This window comes from Lonchura striata, chromosome 22, assembly GCF_050655825.1.
Source record: "Lonchura striata isolate lonStrDom1 chromosome 22, ASM5065582v1, whole genome shotgun sequence".
NCBI lineage: Eukaryota > Metazoa > Chordata > Aves > Passeriformes > Estrildidae > Lonchura > Lonchura striata.
In genome coordinates, this window is record NC_140724.1 from 7,314,758 (window position 1) to 7,335,345 (window position 20,588).

Below are 20,588 nucleotides of genomic sequence, written 5' to 3' on the forward strand. Positions count from 1 at the left end.
TTTATCCCGACCGTTCCCGCCCCGTTCCCGGCTGTCCCGGCAGGTGACGGAGCTGGGCCGCATCGCCAGCCATTACTACATCACCAACGAGACGGTGCAGACGTACAACCAGCTGCTGAAGCCCACCCTGAGCGAGATCGAGCTCTTCCGCGTCTTCTCGCTGTCCTCGGAGTTCCGCAACATCACCGTGCGCGAGGTACGGGGACGGGCAGCGCCCGACGTCAGACAGCCGTCACCCGACGGCCATTGTTCAACACCCAACAGCACCCAACAGCACCCATCACCCAACAACACCCAACATCAAACAGCCGTCACCCAACGGCCATTGATCAACACCCACCATCACCCAACAGCACCCAACGTCAAACAGCCGTCACCCGACAGCCATTGATCAACACCCACCATCACCCAACAACACCCAACATCAAACAGCCGTCACCCGACAGCCATTGATCAACACCCACCATCACCCAACAGCACCCAACGTCAGACAGCCGTCACCCGACGGCCATTGATCAACACCCACCATCACCCAACAACACCCAACGTCAAACAGCCGTCACCCGACAGCCATTGATCAACACCCACCATCACCCAACAGCACCCATCACCCAACACCCAACAGCACCCAACAACACCCAATGTCAAACAGCCGTCACCCGACAGCCATTGATCAACACCCAACATCACCCAACAACATCCATCACCCAACACCCATCACCCAACAGCACCCAACATCAAACAGCCGTCACCCGACAGCCATTGATCAACACCCACCATCACCCAACAGCCAAAAGCACCCAGCAGCCATCACTCAATGGCCATCACCCAACACCCATCAGCAACACCCATCACCCAACACCCATCACCCAACCCCCTCAGCCATCCCTGTTCCCCCAGGAGGAGAAGCTGGAGCTGCAGAAGCTCCTGGAGCGAGTCCCGATCCCGGTGAAGGAGAGCATCGAGGAGCCCAGTGCCAAGGTGAGCCCTGCCGGGAATTCCCGGTGGGAATTCTGCGCTCTTCCCTCTCCGGGATGTCCTGAACGGGGCTGGGAAGCTCCGAGAGAGCCAGGAGATCCATGGGAAAAGGATCTTTGGGGGAAAAGGAAATTTCCTTGGGAATGAGGAACCGGGAAAAGCGGCTCTCCTGGGAATTTGGGAACAGGAAAAGGAGATTTCCTGGAAATTTGGGAACAGGAAAAGCAGATTTCCGAGGAATTTTGTACCAGGAAAAGGAGATTTCCTTGGGAATTAAGCTCCAGGCAAAGCAGCTTTCCCGGGATTTTCCCTGAGAGCTTTTCCATCGCCGTTCCCAGATCAACGTCCTGCTCCAGGCCTTCATCTCTCAGCTGAAGCTGGAGGGGTTCGCCCTCATGGCCGACATGGTCTACGTCACCCAGGTGAGCCGGGAATTCCCTCAGAATTCCCAGTGGGATTGGGGAGGGGCTGGGATGGAATTCCCAGAGCAGCTGGGATCCCTGGAAGTGTCCAAGATCAGTTTGGAGCCACCTGGGACAGTGGAAGGTCTGGGACCCGCAGTGGGACTGGGAGAACCTTGGTGCTCCTCCAACTCAAAGCATTCCATGGTGTCATGAGGAGACCTAGGTGGGATTTTGGGAAGGAGTTTTCCCTTTGAGGGGCTGGGATGGAATTCCCAGAGGACCTGGGATCCCTGGAAGTGTCCAAGGTGAGTTTGGATCCACCTGATCCAGTGGGAAATGTCCCAGCTCGTGGTGGGACCAGATGGGCTTTGGTGTCCCTCAAACCCAAACCATTCCATGGTTCCATCCAGGTGGGATTTTGGGAAGGAATTTTCCCTTTGAGGGGCTGGGATGGAATTCCCAAAGGACCTGAGATCCCTGGATGTGTCCAAGGCCAACGCTGTGTGATGCCACCAGTTGTGGTGACATTGTTTGGGATTTTGGCTCATTCCCACCCCAAACCCCCTCCAGGCTGGCACCCGGGGTGGGATGGGAATTTGGGAATTTCCAGGATCTGCCCCCAAAACCCTTCCGGTGTCGCGCAGTCGGCCGGGAGGCTGATGAGAGCCATCTTTGAGATCGTCCTGAACCGCGGCTGGGCCCAGCTCACCGACAAGACCCTCAACCTCTGCAAGATGATCGACAAGCGCATGTGAGCCGCGATCCCGCGAAATTCCCCGGAATTCCCGGGAATTCCCGGCGTCCCCTGAGCCCCCGCCGTGTCCCCGCAGGTGGCAGTCCATGTGTCCCCTGCGCCAGTTCAAGAAGCTGCCCGAGGAGGTGGTGAAGAAGATCGAGAAGAAGAATTTCCCCTTCGAGCGCCTCTACGACCTCAACCACAACGAGATCGGTGCTGAAACGGGCGGAAAATGGCCCAAATTGGGAGTGGGGAGGGGTTTGGGATTGTGGCATGGGAGAGTCCCCTGAATTTGGGCTAAAGTGCTCAAAATTCGGGCTAAAATCTGCAAAATTTGGGATAAAATCCCCTGAATTCCCACTAAAATCCCCCAAATTTGGGCTAAAATCCCCTGAATTCCCGCTAAAATCCCCCAAATTTGGGCTAAAATCCCCTGAATTCAGGCTAAAATCCACAAAATTTGGGATAAAATCCCCTGAATTCTGGCTAAAATCTCCCGAATTTGGGCTAAAATCCCTCAAATCCAGGCTGGGGAGGGGTTCCAGATTGTGACATGGGAGAATCCCCTGAATTTGGACTAAAATCCCCAAAATTTAGGAAAAATCCCCAAAATTTGGCCTAAAATCCCCCAAATCCAGAATGGGGAGGGGTTCCGGATTGTGGCATGGGGGAATCCCCCAAATCCAGGCTAAAATCCCTGAAATCCTGGTTTAGATGAGATTTTGAAAAAAATTCTTTGTTTTGAGGGATGCAGTTTCTCCAGAATTTCCCCTCAGAAATGGGGGGATTTCTCCAGCATTTTCCCTCAGAAATTGAGGATTTTTCCTTAGAAATGGGGGAATTCCCCTCAGAATTGAGGGAATTTCACATAGATTTTCCCTCAGAAATTGTGAGATTTTCCTCAGAGATGGGGGGATTTCTCCAGGAATTTCACTCAGATGTTGGGGATTTTCCCTCAGAAATGGGGGAATTTCTCCAGGATTTTCCCTCAGCAATGGGGGAATTTCACTCAGAAATTGAGTAATTTCTCCATGAATTTCCCTAAGATATTGGGAGACTTCCCTCAGAAATTGGAGGATTTCCCTCAGAAATGGGGGAATTTCTCCAGGATTTTCCCTCAGAAATGGGGGAATTTCTCCAGGATTTCCCTCAGATATTGGGGATTTTCCCTCAGAAACTGGGACATTTCCCTCAGAAATTGGAGCTTTTCCCTCAGAAATTGGAACTTTCCCCTCAGAAGTGCGATAATTCCTCCCGAAATCGCCCTGAGCGTCTGGAGCAGCCGCCTCACCTTCTGAAATCCACTCTTTTTGGCATCCTCCCTGTCCCCATCCCTTATTTTTATTTTTTTTTCCCCCACTCCGGTGACAGGAGAGCTGATCCGGATGCCGAAAATGGGGAAAACCATCCATAAATACGTGCACCTGTTCCCGAAGCTGGAGCTGTCGGTGCACCTGCAGCCCATCACGCGCTCCACGCTCAAGGTGGAGCTCACCATCGCGCCCGACTTCCAGTGGGACGAGAAGGTGGGAAATGTGGGGTTTGGGGTGGGAAACTGGGGGGAAATGGGGGAATTTGGGGTGGGAGGAGGGAGTTGTGAGGGGAAATGGGGAGTTTTGGGGTAGGGGAGTGGAAATTGTGAGGGGAAATTGGGGATTTTGGGGTGGGGGAGTGGAAATTGTGAGGGGAAATGGGGGATTTTGGCATGGAAATTGTGAGGGGAAATGGGGAATTTTGGGGTGGGGGGAGGGAATTGTGAGGGGAAATTGGGTATTTTGGGGTGGGGGAGTGGAAATTGTGAGGGGAAATTGGGGATTTTGGGGTGGGGGAGTGGAAATTGTGAGGGGAAATTGGGGATTTTGGGGTAGGGGAGTGGAAATTGTGAGGGGAAATGGGGAATTTTGGGAATGAAGGGTGGAAATTGTGAGGGGAAATGGGGAATTTTGGGGTGGGGGGTGGAAATTGTGAGGGGAAATGGGGAATTTTGGGGTGGGAAGAGGGAGTTGTGAGGGGAAATTGGAGATTTTGGGGTAGGGGAGTGGAAATTGTGAGGGTAAATTGGGGATTTTGGCATGGAAATTGTGAGGGGAAATGGGGAATTTTGGGGTGGGAGGAGGGAATTGTGAGGGGGAATGGGGAAATTTGCGGTAGGGGGTGGAAATTGTATGGGGGAATGGGGAAATTTGGGGTAGGAGGAGGGAATTGTGAGGGGGAATGGGGAAATCTGAGAATTAAGGGTGAAAATTGTGAGGGGAAATGGGGAATTTTGGGGTGGGGGGAGGAAATTGTGAGGGGAAATGGGGGATTTTGGGGTGGGGGGTGGAAATTGTGAGGGGGAATGGGGGATTTTGGGGTGGAAATTGTGAGGTGAAATGGGGGATTTTGGGAATGAAGGGTGGAAATTGTGAGGGGGAATGGGGGGGTGGAAATTGTGAGGGGAAATGGAGAATTCTGGTGCTGGGATGTGAAAACCATGAGGGAAAAGGGAGGATTTTGGGGCTGGGATGTGGAAATCATGAGGGGAAAGTGCCCTGATTGAGGGGAAAAATGAGATTTATGGGGCAGGATTGTGAAAATCAGGTAAAACGTGCAAAACCAGAAAATCTGGGGTTCAGTTTTAAAAACCACGTGGCAAAACACAATCAAAACCACACAAGGAGCCATTTTGTGTCCGGAACATTTGGAATTATGCGGGCTGGTACAGGGAATTGAGAATTTCTCCTTTTTTTTCTCCAGGTTCATGGCTCCTCGGAGGCTTTCTGGATCCTGGTGGAGGATGTGGACAGCGAGGTGATCCTGCACCACGAATATTTCCTGCTCAAGGCCAAATATGCCCAGGATGAGCACCTGGTGACATTTTTTGTGCCCGTCTTCGAGCCCCTGCCCCCTCAGTATTTCATCCGGGTGGTGTCCGACCGCTGGCTCTGTGAGTGCCCCTTTTCCTGGGTTTACTCCTGCTTTTATTCCTATTTTCTTCTTTTATTATTCTTGGTTTTTTTCTGCTTTTATTCTTTGTTTTTTTCTGCCTTAATTCCTGCTTTTCCCTGGGATTTATTCTGGGTTTTCCGGGTTTTATTCCTGTTTTTTCCTGGTTTTATTTTTGGTTTTTCCTGGTTTTATTCCCATTTTCCCCCAGACTTTATTCCTGTTTTTTCCTGGGTTTATTCCAGATTTTATGGCTCTGTGAGTGCCCCTTTATTGGGGTTTATTCCTGGTTTTTCCTGGGATTTTTATCCCTTCTCCCAGAGCTTTGTGATTCTGGGTTTATCCCCTCTCCCAAACCTTTGGAATCTGTTTTTATCCCTTTTCCCAAACCTTTGAAGTCTCTTTTTTTATCCCCTCTCCTAAATCTTTGGAATCTGTTTTTTTTTCCCTATTCCCAAACCTTTGGAATTCCAGGTCCATCCCCTCTCCCAAACCTCCAGAATCCATTTCCCACCCCCATGGCAAACCCATCCCCCTCTGGATCCACGCACCTGGAAAATCCCAGGAATTCTTTCCCTCCTCCAGCCTGTGAGACACAACTTCCCGTTTCCTTCCGGCACCTGATCCTTCCGGAGAAATACCCGCCGCCCACGGAGCTGCTGGACCTGCAGCCGCTGCCGGTGTCGGCGCTGCGCAACAGCGCCTTCGAGAGCCTCTACCAGGACAAGTTCCCCTTCTTCAACCCCATCCAGACTCAAGGTGAGCCTCCATCCCGCCGCCGTTTCCCGGGATTCAGCGCTTTCGGTGGGAATTCTCGGGTGGTTTCGGGGTTTTGGATGGGTTTGGCAGGTTCTGGGAGTTGTGGTTGATCCTTGTGCTTATTCCATGTGGGTTTTGTCTCTCCCAGAGTTTTGGGATTCGTGGTTTATCCCTATTCCCAGAATTTTGGGATTCGTGGTTTATCCCTATTCCCAGAATTTGGGATCTGTGGATTATCATTATTCCTAGAGTTTTGGGATCTGTGGTTTACCCCATCCCATAATTTTTGGATCCATGGTTTATCCCCAGTTCCCAGAGTTTTGGGATCCATGGATCATCCCCTACTCCCAGAATTTTGGATCCATGTTTTATCCCCTCTCCCAGAATTTTGGGATCTGTGGTTTATCATTATTCCAAAACTATTGTGATCTCTGGTTTATCCCCTCTCCCAGAGTTTTTGGATCTATGATTTATACCCTCTTCCCAGAATTTTGGATCAATGGTTTATCCCCTAATCCCAGAGTTTTTTCCCCCTAATCCCAGAGTTTTGGGATCCATGGTTTATTCTCTATTCCCAGAATTTTGCATCAATGGTTTATCCTCTAATCCCAGAGTTTATTCCCCTATTCCCAGAATTTTGGATCCATGGTTTATCCCTATTCCCAGAATTTTGGGATCCCTCGTTTATCCCTGAAGAGCCTTTCCTGGCTCTCCCCTCACTCCAACCGGATCCTCACCCCATTCCCAAATTTTTTTTCCCCCCTAAACCCGTGGGAATTGCCCCGATCCCGCAGTGTTCAACACGGTGTACAACAGCGACGACAACGTCTTCGTGGGCGCGCCCACCGGCAGCGGCAAAACCATCTGCGCCGAGTTCGCCATCCTCCGCATGCTCCTCCAGAATTCCGAGGGTCGCTGCGTCTACATCACCCCCATGGAGGCCCTGGCCGAGCAGGTGAGCCCCAGGAATTCCCTGGAGATGGCAATTCCCAACTGGGAATGCCCTGGAGGTGGCAATTCCCAACTGGGAATGCCCTGGAGGTGGCAATTCTCAACCAGGAATGTGCTGGAGATGGGAATTCCCAATCAGGAATTCCCTGGAGTTGTCAATTCCCAACCAGGAATGTGCTGGAGATGGGAATTCTCAACCAGGAATGTGCTGGAGATGGGAATTCCCAATCAGGAATTCCCTGGAGTTGTCAATTCCCAACCAGGAATTCCCTGGAGGTGGCAATTCTCAACCAGGAATGCCCTGGAGGTGGCAATTCCCAGTCAGGAATTCCCTGCAGATGGCAATACCCAGTCAGGAATTCCCTGCAGATGGGAATTCCCAACTTTGCCCTTCGTTCCATTTGGATCGACTCGGGGTTTGCGTGGCATGAGGATGCTGGGGGTGAATTACGGAAGAATTTGGTAGGAATTGTCCCAGCTTGAGGGAAACATGAGAGGAATTTGAAGGGAATTAAGGGGAAATTCCCCATTTTGAGGGGAAGTTTGAGGGAATTGCCTCAATTTGGTGGGAATTGTCCCATTTTAAGGGGAATTTGGTGGGAATTGCCCTATTTTTGAGGGGATTTTGTTGAATTGCCCCAATTTTGAGGCAACTTCGGTAGGAATTGCCCCAATTTGAGGGGAATTTGGAATTTCCCGAATTTGAGGGAAATATGAGGAGAATTGAGCAGCACTCACCCCAATTTGAGTGACATTTGAGAGGAATCTGGTGGGAATCACCCCCATTTTGGGAACAACACCGCCTCTCCTTTATGAATTCCGGATAAATCCGCTGAGAACCTTCCGGCTTCTCAATCCCCCTTCCCCCAGGTTTTCATGGATTGGTACGAGAAATTCCAGGAGCGCCTCAACAAGAAGGTGGTGCTGCTCACCGGGGAGACCAGCACGGACCTGAAGCTGCTGGGAAAAGGGAACATCATCATCAGCACCCCGGAAAAGTGGGATATCCTCTCCCGCCGCTGGAAGCAGCGCAAGAACGTCCAGAACGTCAACCTGTTCATCGTGGATGAAGTGCACCTGATCGGGGGCGAGAATGGGGTGAGGATCCTGGGAGTGGCGTGGGGATGGGTCCAGCCCGCAACGGGAGGTTCCCAGTGGGATTCTGACTCGTTTTGGAGCAGGTTTTCCTGATGGGAATGGATCCTGTGGGGTGGGAGGTGTCCATGCCTTGGGAAGATCAGGAAGTGTTTCCATGGGGTGCCCTGGGTGGATCTCAGCCAGGAATAGTCCTGATCCCATTCCTGATCCTCCTCCTGATTCCCTTCCTGATTCCACTCCTGATCCTGCTCCTGATCCCATTCCTGATCCTCCTCCTGATTCCCTTCCTGATTCCACTCCTGATCCCATTCCTGATCCTCCTCCTGATCCCATTCCTGATCCTCTTCCTGATTCCACTCCTGATCCTGCTCCTGATCCCATTTCAGATGCTGTTCCTGATCCTCCTCCGAGTCCTACTCTTGATCTTGCTCCTGATCCCGTTCCTGATCCTCTTCCTGATCCCACTCCTGATCCTGCTCCTGATCCCATTTCTCATCCCACTCCTGCTTCCAATCCTGCTCCTGACTCTGATTCTGTTCCTGATCCCACCCCTGATCCCATTCCCAATCCCATTCCTGATCCCATTTTCCCCCACAGCCCGTGCTGGAGCTGATCTGCTCATGGATCCCACTCCTGATCCCATTCCCGATCCTGTTTTCCCCCACAGCCCGTGCTGGAGGTGATCTGCTCACGGATCCCACTCCTGATCCCATTCCCAATCCCATTCCTGATCCCGTTTTCCCCCACAGCCCGTGCTGGAGGTGATCTGCTCGCGCATGCGCTACATCTCGTCGCAGATCGAGCGGCCGATCCGCATCGTGGCGCTGAGCTCCTCGCTGTCCAACGCCAAGGACGTGGCGCACTGGCTGGGCTGCAGCGCCACGGCCACCTTCAACTTCCACCCCAACGTGCGCCCCGTGCCCCTGGAGCTGCACATCCAGGTAGGGACGGGAACGGCCGCCATGCTTGGAAGAATTCCTTGGGATCGTTGGGAATCCTTGGCCATGATCCCTTGGGGTCGTTGATCATTCTTGGCCGTGATCCCTTGGGATTGTTGGTTGTTCTTGGCTGATTAATTCTTGGCCATGATCCATTGGGATCGTTGGGAATCCTTGGCCATGATCCATTGGGATCGTTGGGAATCCTTGGCCATGATCCATTGGGATTGTTGGTCATTCTTGGCTATGATCCATTGGGATCATTGATAATTTTTGGCCATAATCCTTTGGGGTCATTGGGAATCCTTGGCCATGATCCCTTGGGATTGGGATTGAGATTGGCCATTGATCACCAATCCAAGGATCGACCGTTACTGTGCCGGAATGAAACAGATTTTCCAGCATTTCCCGCCGGTTTGGCGGGGAATCCTTTGGGATCCATCGGGATTTGGTGTTTTTGGCAGGGTTTCAACATCAGCCACACGCAGACGCGGCTGCTGTCCATGGCCAAGCCCGTCTACCACGCCGTGATGAAGCACTCGCCCAAAAAACCCGTCCTGGTCTTCGTCCCCTCCCGCAAGCAGACCCGGCTCACGGCCATCAACATCCTGACCACCTGCGCCTCCGACGTCCAGCGCCACAGGTGGCACCTGGGGACACCTGGGGCCACCATGGGATGGGCTGTGGGGCTGGAGAACGTCCAGGGATGGGGAGTTCCTGAGGGAGATGGGAATGGGGACACCTGGGGACATCCAGGGATGGGTTGTGGGGCTGGAGAACGTCCAGGGATGGGGAGTTCCTGAGGGAGATGGGAATGGGGACACCTGGGGACATCATGGGATGGGTTGTGGAGTTGGAGAACATCCAGGGATGGGTTGTGGGGTTGGAGAACATCCAGGGATGGGTTGTGGGGTTGGAGAATGTCCAGGGATGGGTTATGAAGTGGAGATGGGGAATTCCTGAGGGAGCTGAGGGGACTTGGCATGGAGAAGAGGGAGATCATGGGATAGGATGGGATTGGGGTTGGGATCAGTGGGATTAAGGGAACGGGATCAAGGGGATGGGATGGGATTGATGAGATGGAATTGGGGTGGGATGGGGATTGGGATAGGATGGGATTGATGAGATGATGGGATTGGGATGGATGGGCTGGGATTGATGGGACAGGTGATCCCCAAGGCCTTTCCCAAGCTGACCACGTCCCGGACGCCCCGCCAGGTTCCTGCACTGCGCCGAGAAGGACCTGGTGCCCTACCTGGAGAAGCTGAGCGACCCCACGCTGAAGGAGACGCTGGTGAACGGCGTCGGGTACCTGCACGAGGGGCTGACGGCCATGGAGCGCCGCGTGGTGGAGCAGCTCTTCAGCTCCGGTGAGGGCACGGCGGCATCGGGAGCGGGATGGGCTGGGATCCTGATCAGGATTGGGATTGGGATGGGATTAGGATGGTGGGACGGGGTGGAATATGGTGGGATGGATTGAGATAGGGGTTGGAGGTGATGAGATGGGCTGGATTAGGGGGTGGCACTGGAAATGCTCTTCAGAACCCAACCCAACCCAACCCACTCCACGCATCTCCACCTCCCACCCCCACAAATTCCGGGATGTTCCCCCGGCGCCGCCTCCGCGTGCCCGGAGCGCCGGGATCCCGTCCCCGCTGAGCCGGGGCCCTCCCGCCCGCAGGAGCCGTGCAGGTGATGGTGGCCTCACGCAGCCTCTGCTGGGGCATGAACATCTCGGCACACCTGGTGATCATCATGGACACGCAGTACTACAACGGCAAGATCCACGCGTGAGCCCGGGCCCCGGGATTGGAATTGGGATTGGGATGGGCTGGGATCGGGATGGGGACCGGGATTGGGGTGGGATTGGGATAGACAGGATGGGGTGGGATGGGATTTGGATTGATGGGATTGGGATGGATGGAATGGGGTGGGATGGGATGGAATTGCGATGGATGGGGTGGGATTGATGGGATGGGATGGAATCAAAGGAATCACAGGGATCAGTGCAATGGGATGGGATGAATGGGATTGGGGTTGGGATTGGGGTTGGGATGGGACGGGGACCCCTCCGGGCCTGCTGCTGACGCCGTGCCCGGGCAGGTACGTGGACTACCCCATCTACGACGTGCTGCAGATGGTCGGCCATGCCAACCGCCCGCTGCAGGACGACGAGGGGCGCTGCGTCATCATGTGCCAGGGCTCCAAGAAGGTGGGGCACCGACCCGCGGGCGCTCCCGGCATCTGGGCCGGGATTGGCCTCGTGGAGGGGTGGGATGGGATCCATGAGATGGGATGGACAGGATGGGATGGGATCAATGGGATCAATGGGATCAATGAGATCAATGGGTTGGGATGGAATGGCATCCATGGGATGGGGATTGGAATGCAATGGAATGGGATGGGTTCCATGGGATGGGGTGGATGAGATGACATCCAAACCGTCACTCAGGGTTGGGATCACCCCAAGGACAACCCAAGCCCTCCCAGAGCACCGCACTGGGCGTTCCCACGGCATTTTTGGGATGAATTCTTGAATTCTTTCCCTTTTCCTGCCCGTCCCGCCTCAGGATTTCTTCAAGAAGTTCCTGTACGAGCCGCTGCCGGTGGAGTCACACCTGGACCACTGCATGCACGACCACTTCAACGCCGAGATCGTCACCAAGACCATCGAGAACAAGCAGGACGCCGTGGACTACCTGACCTGGACCTTCCTGTACCGCAGGATGACCCAGAACCCCAACTACTACAACCTGCAAGGTGGGAATGGGATCAGCCCTTGGGAATTCCTGGGGTGGTAACGGCGCTGGGAATCCTGTCCTCCCATTATCCCGTTACTCCATCCCGTTATTCCATTATCCCATATTCTCATTACGCCTTTACCCCATCCCGTGATCCCATTACCCCATTACATCCCACCCCATCCATCCCAATCCCATCATTCCCATCCCATTATCCCATGATCTCATGATCTCATGATCTCATTGCATCCCACCCCATCCATCCCAGTGCCATGATCCCACCATTCCCAGCCCATGATCCCACCATTCCCATCCCATGATGCCACCATTCCCATCCCACAGTCCCATGATCCCACCATTCCCATCCCATGATTCCACCATTCCCACCCCATCATTCCCATTATCCCATGACTCCTCCATGTCCATCCCAGTCCCATGATCCCATTATCCCACCATTCCCACCACATCCATCCCAATCCTGTCCCATGATCCCACCATTCCCACCCCATTATTCTCATCCCACGACCCCATGACCCCACCATGCCACCCTTCCCACCATGTTGCCGTTCCCGCCGGCAGGCGTGTCCCACCGGCACCTGTCGGATCACCTGTCGGAGCTGGTGGAGCAGACCCTCAGCGACCTGGAGCAGTCCAAGTGCATCAGCATCGAGGACGAGATGGACGTGGCGCCGCTCAACCTGGGCATGATCGCCGCCTACTACTACATCAACTACACCACCATAGGTGCCCCAAAACCCAAAAAATCCATGGGGTTGGGGGTTTCAACCAAAAATATCCATGGGTTTGGGGGTTACCCTCAAAAAATCCATGGGGTTGGGGTTTTCAACCAAAAATATCCATGGGTTTGGGGGTTACCCTCAAAAAATCCATGGGGTTGGGGGTTTCAACCAAAAATATCCATGGGTTTGGGGGTTACCCTCAAAATATCCACGGGGTTGGGGTGTTATCCCAAAAAACCCATGGCGTTGGGGTTTTCAGCCAAAAATATCCATGGGTTTATGGGTTTCAACCAAAAAAAACTATTGATATGGGGGTTTCAACCACAAAAATCCATGAGTTTGGGAGTTTAAACCAAAAAAATTCATAGGTTTTGGTGGTTTTCCCCAAAAAATTGCCATTTTGGGGTGTTGTCCCAAAAAGTTGATGGTTTTGGGGGTTTTCCTCAAAAAAATCAATGTGTTTGGGGGTTTTAACCTAAAAATCCATGGGGTTGGGGGTTTTCCTCAAAAATTCCCTTTTTTGGGGTGTTGTCCCAAAAAATCCCTGGCTTTGTTAATTTTCCTTCCAGAAAATCCCTGGTTTTGGGTTTTCCCTCCAGAATTGCAAATTTTTTTTGTGTTTCTCCCCAAAATTCCCTGTTTTCATGTATTTTCTCCCTAAAATTCCCAATTTCTGTGTGTTTCCCCCCAGAACTGTTCAGCATGTCCCTCAACGCCAAGACCAAGGTGCGGGGGCTGCTGGAGATCATCTCCAACGCCGCCGAGTACGAGAACATCCCCATCCGGCACCACGAGGACAACCTGCTGCGCCAGGTCCGGGATCCATGGGATCAGTGGGATCCATGGGATGGGATCCATGGGATGGGATCCATGGGATGGGATCAGTGGGGTCAATGGGATGGGATCAATGGGGACATCCCCATCCGGCACCACAAGGACAACCTGCTACGCCAGGTCCAGGATCCCTGGGATCCATGGGATGGGGTCAATGGGATCAAATGGAATTGGTGGGATCCATGGGATGGGGTCAGTGGGGTAGGATCAATGGGATCAATGGGATGGATTTGGAATAGGATCAGTAGGATTGATGGGGTGGGATCAATATGAATGATAGAATGGGATCAGTAGGATCGGGATTGGGATGGGTGGGATGAGGATGGGATCAATGGGATGGAATGGGATCCATGGCAAGGATGGAATGGGATCCATGGGATTGGGATGGGTGGGATGAGGATGGGATCAATGGGATGGGATGGAATGGGATCCATGGCAAGGATGGAATGGGATCCATGGGATCGGGATGGGGTGGGATGAGGATGGGATCAATGGGATGGGATGGAATGGGATCCATGGCAAGGATGGAATGGGATCCATGGGATTGGGATGGGGTGGGATGAGGATGGGATCAATGGGATGGAGTGGGATCCATGGCAATGATGAAATGGGATCCATGGGATCAGGATTGGGATGGGGTGGGATGAGCACTCAACAGCCCCAACCCTGCGATTCCACAATCCCAAGCCTCTCTCCCGGCTCCGCCCCGGCGCCGAAGCCGTTTTCGGGGTCGAGCACCGATGTGGGGGTGGCCCTGAAGGGTTTCTCCTCCACCGCAGCTGTCCCAGAAGGTGCCCCACAAATTGACCAACCCCAAGTTCAACGACCCCCACGTCAAGACCAACCTGCTGCTCCAGGCCCACCTGTCCCGGATGCAGCTGAGCGCGGAGCTGCAGTCGGACACCGAGGAGATCCTCAGCAAGGTGGGACCTGACCCCACAACCCCCGCCTGGCTGCATCCCCTGGGGGCAGTTCTCCAGGAATTCCAGCCTGGATCCATCCCCTGGGGTCAGTTCTCCAGGAATTCCATCCCCTGGGGGCAGTTCTGTAGGAATTCCAGCCTGGATCCATCCCCTGGGGTCAGTTCTCCAGGAATTCCATCCCCTGGGGTCAATTCTCCAGGAATTCCAGCCTGGATCCATCCCCTGGGGTCAGTTCTCCAGGAATTCCATCCCCTGGGTCAGTTCTCCAGGAATTCCAGCCCCTGGGGGCAGTTCTCCAGGAATTCCAGCCCCTGGGTCAGTTCTCCAGGAATTCCATCCCCTGGGGTCAGTTCTCCAGGAATTCCATCCCCTGGGTCAGTTCTCCAGGAATTCCATCCCCTGGGTCAGTTCTCCAGGAATTCCATCCCCTGGGGTCAGTTCTCCAGGAATTCCATCCCCTGGGTCAGTTCTCCAGGAATTCCAGCCCCTGGGGGCAGTTCTCCTGGCATTGCCCCATGTGGTCACTCTTCCATGGGGTCAGTTCTGCAGGAACTGCTCCAGCCTGGGTCCATCCTGTGAGGTCCCCATCCCTGGCTGTCACTGACCTCCACTGACCACCACTGACCATCCCTGACCACCCCTGACCATCCCTGACCATCCCTGACCACCCCTGACCATCCTTGACCACCCCTGACCACTCCTGACCATCCTTGACCATCCCTGACCACTCCTGACCACTCCTGACCATCCCTGACCATCCCTGACCACCACTGACCATCCCTGACCACCACTGACCATCCCTGACCATCCCTGACCACCCCTGACCACTCCTGACCACCCCTGACCATCCCTGACCACCCCTGACCACTCCTGACCACCATTGACCATCCCTGACCACCCCTGACCACTCCTGACCATCCCTGACCACTCCTGACCACTCCTGACCACTCCTGACCATCCCTGACCACTCCTGACCATCCCTGACCACCCCTGACCACCCCTGACCATCCCTGACCACCACTGACCATCCCTGATGACCCCTGCCCACCGCTGACCGCCGTGTCCGTGTGTCGTGTGTCCGTGTGTCCGTGTGTCCAGGCCATCCGGCTGATCCAGGCCTGTGTGGACGTGCTGTCCAGCAATGGGTGGCTGAGCCCGGCGCTGGCCGCCATGGAGCTGGCCCAGATGGTCACCCAGGCCATGTGGTCCAAGGACTCGTACCTGAAGCAGCTGCCCCACTTCACCTCGGAGCACATCAAACGCTGCGCCGACAAGGTGCGGCCTGGGGACCCCTGGGGACACCTTGGGGACACCCTGGGGACATCTCTGGGGCACCTTCGGGACTTCGGAGACCCTTTGGGGACACCTTGGGGACACCTTGGGGACATCTTGGGGACACCCAGGGGACTCAGAGATCTCAGAGGCACCAAGGGGACACCTTAGGACCTATGGGACACTTTGGAGACACCTTGGGGACATCTTTGGGACATGTTGGGGACCTTGGGGACATTTTGGGAACTCCTTGGGACTCTTGAGACACTTCAGGGACATCTTGGGGATACCTTAGGACCCACAGGACACTTGAGGGACACCCTGGGGACTTTGGGGACACCCAGGGGACAGTTTAAGGGGACACCTTGGGGACACCCATGGGTTGAGATACTCCAAGTTACTTCACCAATTAACGAGGTCCTCCAATACCCAAGGGACACTTTGGGGGCATCTTGGGGACAATCTGGGGACATCTTGGGGACACCCAGGGGACATCTTGGGGACGCCCAGGGGACACCTTGGGGACGCGTGGGGCAATTGCAGGGCGTGGAGAGCGTGTTCGACATCATGGAGATGGAGGACGAGGAGCGCACGGCGCTGCTGCAGCTGCCCGAGGCGCAGATCGCCGACGTGGCGCGCTTCTGCAACCGCTACCCCAACATCGAGCTGTCCTACGAGGTGGGGGACAGGGACAACATCCGCAGGTGAGAGCGGGGCCACCGGGGCCACCGGGGCCACCAGGGTTGGGATTGGGGTCATTGGGATGGGACTGGGGTCGTTGGGATCATTGGGATCGTGGAGATGGTTCTGCAAGTGGTGCCCCAACATGGAGATGTCCTGCGGGGTGGGGGACAGGGACAACATCCGCAGGTGAGAGCGGGGCCACCGGGGCCACCAAGGTCATCGGGGTTGGGATTGGGGTCATTGGGATGGGACTGGGGTCGTTGGGATCGTTGGGATCATTGGGATCATGGAGATGGTTCTGCAAGTGGTGCCCCAACATGGAGATGTCCTGCGGGGTGGGGGACAGGGACAACATCCACAGGTGAGAGCGGGGCCACCGGGGCCACCAGGGTTGGGATTGGGGTCATTGGGATGGGACTGGGGTCGTTGGGATCGTTGGGATCATGGAGATGGTTCTGCAAGTGGTGCCCCAACATGGAGATGTCCTGCGGGGTGGGGGACAGGGACAACATCCGCAGGTGAGAGCGGGGCCACCGGGGCCACCGGGGTCATCAGGGTCATTGGGATTGGGGTCATTGGGATGGGACTGGGGTCGTTGGGATCGTTGGGATCATTGGGATCGTGGAGATGGTTCTGCAAGTGGTGCCCCAACATGGAGATGTCCTGCGGGGTGGGGGACAGGGACAACATCCGCAGGTGAGAGCGGGGCCACCGGGGCCACCGGGGCCATTGGGATTGTTGGATGGGATCGGGATCGGGGTCAGGATCACGGTGTGGTCCCGCTGTTGCTGACCCCGTTCCTGTCCCCAGCGGTGGCCCCGTGGTGGTGCTGGGATGGGATCAGGATGGGGTTTGGGATGGGGTTTGGGGTTTGGGATGGGATCAGGATGGGGTTTGGGATGGGGTTTGGGGTTTGGGATGGGATCAGGACAGGGTTTGGGATGGGGTTTGGGGTTTGTGATGGGATCAGGACAGGGTTTGGGATCAGGATGGGGTTTGGGATGGGATCAGGACAGGGTTTGGGGTTTGGGATGGGATCAGGACAGGGTTTGGGGTTTGGGATGGGATCAGGACAGGGTTTGGGATGGGGTTTGGGGTTTGTGATGGGATCAGGACAGGGTTTGGGGTTTGTGATGGGATCAGGACAGGGTTTGGGATGGGATCAGGACAGGGTTTGGGATGGGGTTTGGGGTTTGTGATGGGATCAGGACAGGGTTTGGGATGGGGTTTGGGGTTTGGGATGGGGTTTGGGGTTTGGGATGGGATCAGGACAGGGTTTGGGATGGGGTTTGGGGTTTGGGATGGGATCAGGACAGGGTTTGGGATGGGATCAGGACAGGGTTTGGGATGGGGTTTGGGGTTTGGGATGGGGTTTGGGGTTGCTGACCCCGTCCCCGTCCCCAGTGGTGGCCCCGTGGTGGTGCTGGTGCAGCTGGAGCGTGAGGAGGAGGTCACGGGGCCGGTCATCGCGCCCCTGTTCCCACAGGTACCGCGGGCTCGGGGTCCCCCCGACCCCAATGTCCCCCTGTCCCTGATGATGTCACCATGAGGAGGGCTGGTGGGTGGCACTGGGGTGGCACTGGGGTGGCACTGGGGTGGCAGTGTCCCTGATGTCCCCCATGTCCCCGATGTCCCCACAGAAGCGTGAGGAGGGCTGGTGGGTGGCACTGGGGTGGCACTGGGGTGGCACTGGGGTGGCAGTGTCCCTGATGTCCCCACAGAAGCGTGAGGAGGGCTGGTGGGTGGCACTGGGGTGGCACTGGGGTGGCACTGGGGTGGCAGTGTCCCTGATGTCCCCCATGTCCCCACAGAAGCGTGAGGAGGGCTGGTGGGTGGCACTGGGGTGGCACTGGGGTGGCAGTGTCCCTGATGTCCCCCATGTCCCTGATGTCCCCACAGAAGCGTGAGGAGGGCTGGTGGGTGGCACTGGGGTGGCACTGGGGTGGCAGTGTCCCTGATGTCCCCCATGTCCCCACAGAAGCGTGAGGAGGGCTGGTGGGTGGCACTGGGGTGGCACTGGGGTGGCAGTGTCCCTGATGTCCCCCATGTCCCCACAGAAGCGTGAGGAGGGCTGGTGGGTGGCACTGGGGTGGCACTGGGGTGGCAGTGTCCCTGATGTCCCCCATGTCCCCACAGAAGCGTGAGGAGGGCTGGTGGGTGGCACTGGGGTGGCACTGGGGTGGCAGTGTCCCTGATGTCCCCCATGTCCCCACAGAAGCGTGAGGAGGGCTGGTGGGTGGTGATCGGGGACTCCAAGTCCAACAGCCTCATCTCCATCAAGCGCCTGACGCTGCAGCAGAAGGCCAAGGTGACACTGGGGGGACACCGGGGGTGGCACTGGGGTGGCATTTGGTGGCACTGGGCTGGCATTTGGTGGCACTGGGGGTGGCACTGTGGACACTCTGGGGACCCTGTGGGGGGGTGACATGGGACGGGTGACACAGCTGCTGACATGGAGTGGGGGTGGCACCATGTGACACCGGGTGCCACGGGCTGGGTGACACCAGAGTGACCCTGGGTGCCCCTGGGTGCCCCTGGGTGACCATGCCCTGTCCCCGTGCCCAGGTGAAGCTGGGCTGGGTGACACCAGAGTGACCCCGGGTGACACTGGGTGACACTGGGTGACCATGCCCTGTCCCCGTGCCCAGGTGAAGCTGGGCTGGGTCACACCAGAGTGACCCTGGGTGACACTGGGTGACACTGGGTGACCATGCCCTGTCCCCGTGCCCAGGTGAAGCTGGGCTGGGTGACACTGGGTGCCCTGGGTGCCCCTGGGTGACCATGCCATCCCCGTGCCCAGGTGAAGCTGGGCTGGGTGACACTGGGTGCCATGGGCTGGGTGCCCTGGGTGCCCCCGGTGCCCCTGGGTGACGGTGCCATCCCCGTGCCCAGGTGAAGCTGGGCTGGGTGCCCCTGGGTGACCATGCCATCCCCGTGCCCAGGTGAAGCTGGGCTGGGTGCCATGGGCTGGGTGCCCTGGGTGCCCCTGGGTGCCCCGGGTGCCCGGGTGACGGTGCCATCCCCGTGCCCAGGTGAAGCTGGGCTGGGTGCCATGGGCTGGGTGCCCTGGGTGCCCCTGGGTGCCCCTGGGTGACGGTGCCATCCCCGTGCCCAGGTGAAGCTGGGCTGGGTGCCATGGGCTGGGTGCCCTGGGTGCCCCTGGGTGCCCCTGGGTGACGGTGCCATCCCCGTGCCCAGGTGAAGCTGGGCTGGGTGCCATGGGCTGGGTGCCCTGGGTGCCCCTGGGTGCCCCTGGGTGACGGTGCCATCCCCGTGCCCAGGTGAAGCTGGGCTGGGTGCCATGGGCTGGGTGCCCTGGGTGCCCCGGTGCCCCTGGGTGACCATGCCCTGTCCCCGTGCCCAGGTGAAGCTGGGCTGGGTGCCATGGGCTGGGTGCCCCTGGGTGACGGTGCCATCCCCATGCCCAGGTGAAGCTGGGCTGGGTGACACTGGGTGCCATGGGCTGGGTGCCCCGGGTGCCCCCGGGTGACGGTGCCATCCCCATGCCCAGGTGAAGCTGGGCTGGGTGACCCCAGAGTGACACTGGGTGACACTGGGTGCCCCTGGGTGCCCTGGGTGCCCGGGTGACGGTGCCATCCCCGTGCCCAGGTGAAGCTGGGCTGGGTGCCATGGGCTGGGTGCCCCTGGGTGCCCTGGGTGCCCCTGGGTGACCATGCCATCCCCGTGCCCAGGTGAAGCTGGGCTGGGTGCCCTGGGTGCCCTGGGTGCCCCGGGTGCCCCTGGGTGACGGTGCCATCCCCGTGCCCAGGTGAAGCTGGATTTCGTGGCGCCGGCGGCGGGCACACAGCACTACACGCTGTTCTTCATGAGCGACGCCTACATGGGCTGCGACCAGGAGTACAAGTTCAGCGTGGACGTCAAGGAGGCCGAGAGCGACTCCGACTCCGACTGAGCCCGAAAGAATCGGCCCCCGGAATTCCAGGAATCCCAGGGAAACCCGGAATCGGCCCCCGGAATTCCAGATATCCCAGGGAAACCCGGAATCGGCCCCCGGAATTCCAGATATCCCAGGGAAACCCCGCGTTGTCCTCCAGAATCCCAAAAATCCCAGGGAAACCCCACATTGCCCTTCAGAATCCCAAAAGTCCCAGGGAAACCTGGAATCATCCCTCAGAATTCCAGAAATCCCAGTCAAAACCCGAAAATCCCACAGAATCCCAAATATCCCAGGGAAACCTGAAACTGGCCCTTGGAATTCCAAATATTCCAGGGAAACCCAAAACTGGTCCTTGGAATTCCAGAAATCCCAGGGAAACCCAAAACTGGCCCTCAAAATTCCAGATATCCCAGGAAAACCCAAAAACCCCAGTAAAAACCCACAAAATCCCAAAATATTCCAGAGAAAAACCCCAAATCCCACAGATTCCCAGTAAAACCCTTCAGAATCCCAAAATATCCCACCCAAATTCTGTAAAATACCAGAAAATTCCCTAAAAATTCCCTAAATCCCGCAGATCCCGCTCCCATTAGGGCTTGGATGCTTTGTACAGTTTTTTTTAGGATGGAAAATAAACTTTGGGATGCGACTCGGCCTCGGTGCTGGATCCCAAATTCCCCAATCCCAAACTCGGATCCCAAATTCCC

At 56.4% G+C, this 20,588-nt stretch overlaps 1 protein-coding gene across 1 annotated transcript in view; it reads left to right on the top strand.

The window, feature by feature from the left end:
• The window catches only part of SNRNP200 (small nuclear ribonucleoprotein U5 subunit 200), a 43,480-nt gene extending 22,950 nt beyond the window's left edge, over positions 1–20,530 (top strand). Inside the window, exons 22-45 of the mRNA XM_085559347.1 lie at positions 44–196; positions 901–981; positions 1,317–1,400; positions 2,027–2,133; positions 2,213–2,331; positions 3,490–3,644; positions 4,855–5,044; positions 5,629–5,802; positions 6,597–6,757; positions 7,624–7,851; positions 8,601–8,792; positions 9,254–9,432; positions 10,008–10,159; positions 10,471–10,579; positions 10,893–11,001; positions 11,360–11,549; positions 12,110–12,274; positions 12,962–13,083; positions 13,884–14,027; positions 15,126–15,302; positions 15,843–16,003; positions 17,388–17,469; positions 18,199–18,291; positions 19,753–20,530. Coding sequence (XP_085415473.1) covers positions 44–196; positions 901–981; positions 1,317–1,400; positions 2,027–2,133; positions 2,213–2,331; positions 3,490–3,644; positions 4,855–5,044; positions 5,629–5,802; positions 6,597–6,757; positions 7,624–7,851; positions 8,601–8,792; positions 9,254–9,432; positions 10,008–10,159; positions 10,471–10,579; positions 10,893–11,001; positions 11,360–11,549; positions 12,110–12,274; positions 12,962–13,083; positions 13,884–14,027; positions 15,126–15,302; positions 15,843–16,003; positions 17,388–17,469; positions 18,199–18,291; positions 19,753–19,896 — 3,471 coding nt within the window. The 3' untranslated portion in view covers positions 19,897–20,530. The remainder of the gene's footprint in view (positions 1–43; positions 197–900; positions 982–1,316; positions 1,401–2,026; positions 2,134–2,212; positions 2,332–3,489; positions 3,645–4,854; positions 5,045–5,628; positions 5,803–6,596; positions 6,758–7,623; positions 7,852–8,600; positions 8,793–9,253; positions 9,433–10,007; positions 10,160–10,470; positions 10,580–10,892; positions 11,002–11,359; positions 11,550–12,109; positions 12,275–12,961; positions 13,084–13,883; positions 14,028–15,125; positions 15,303–15,842; positions 16,004–17,387; positions 17,470–18,198; positions 18,292–19,752) is intronic.
• The last annotated feature ends 58 nt before the right edge of the window (positions 20,531–20,588 follow it).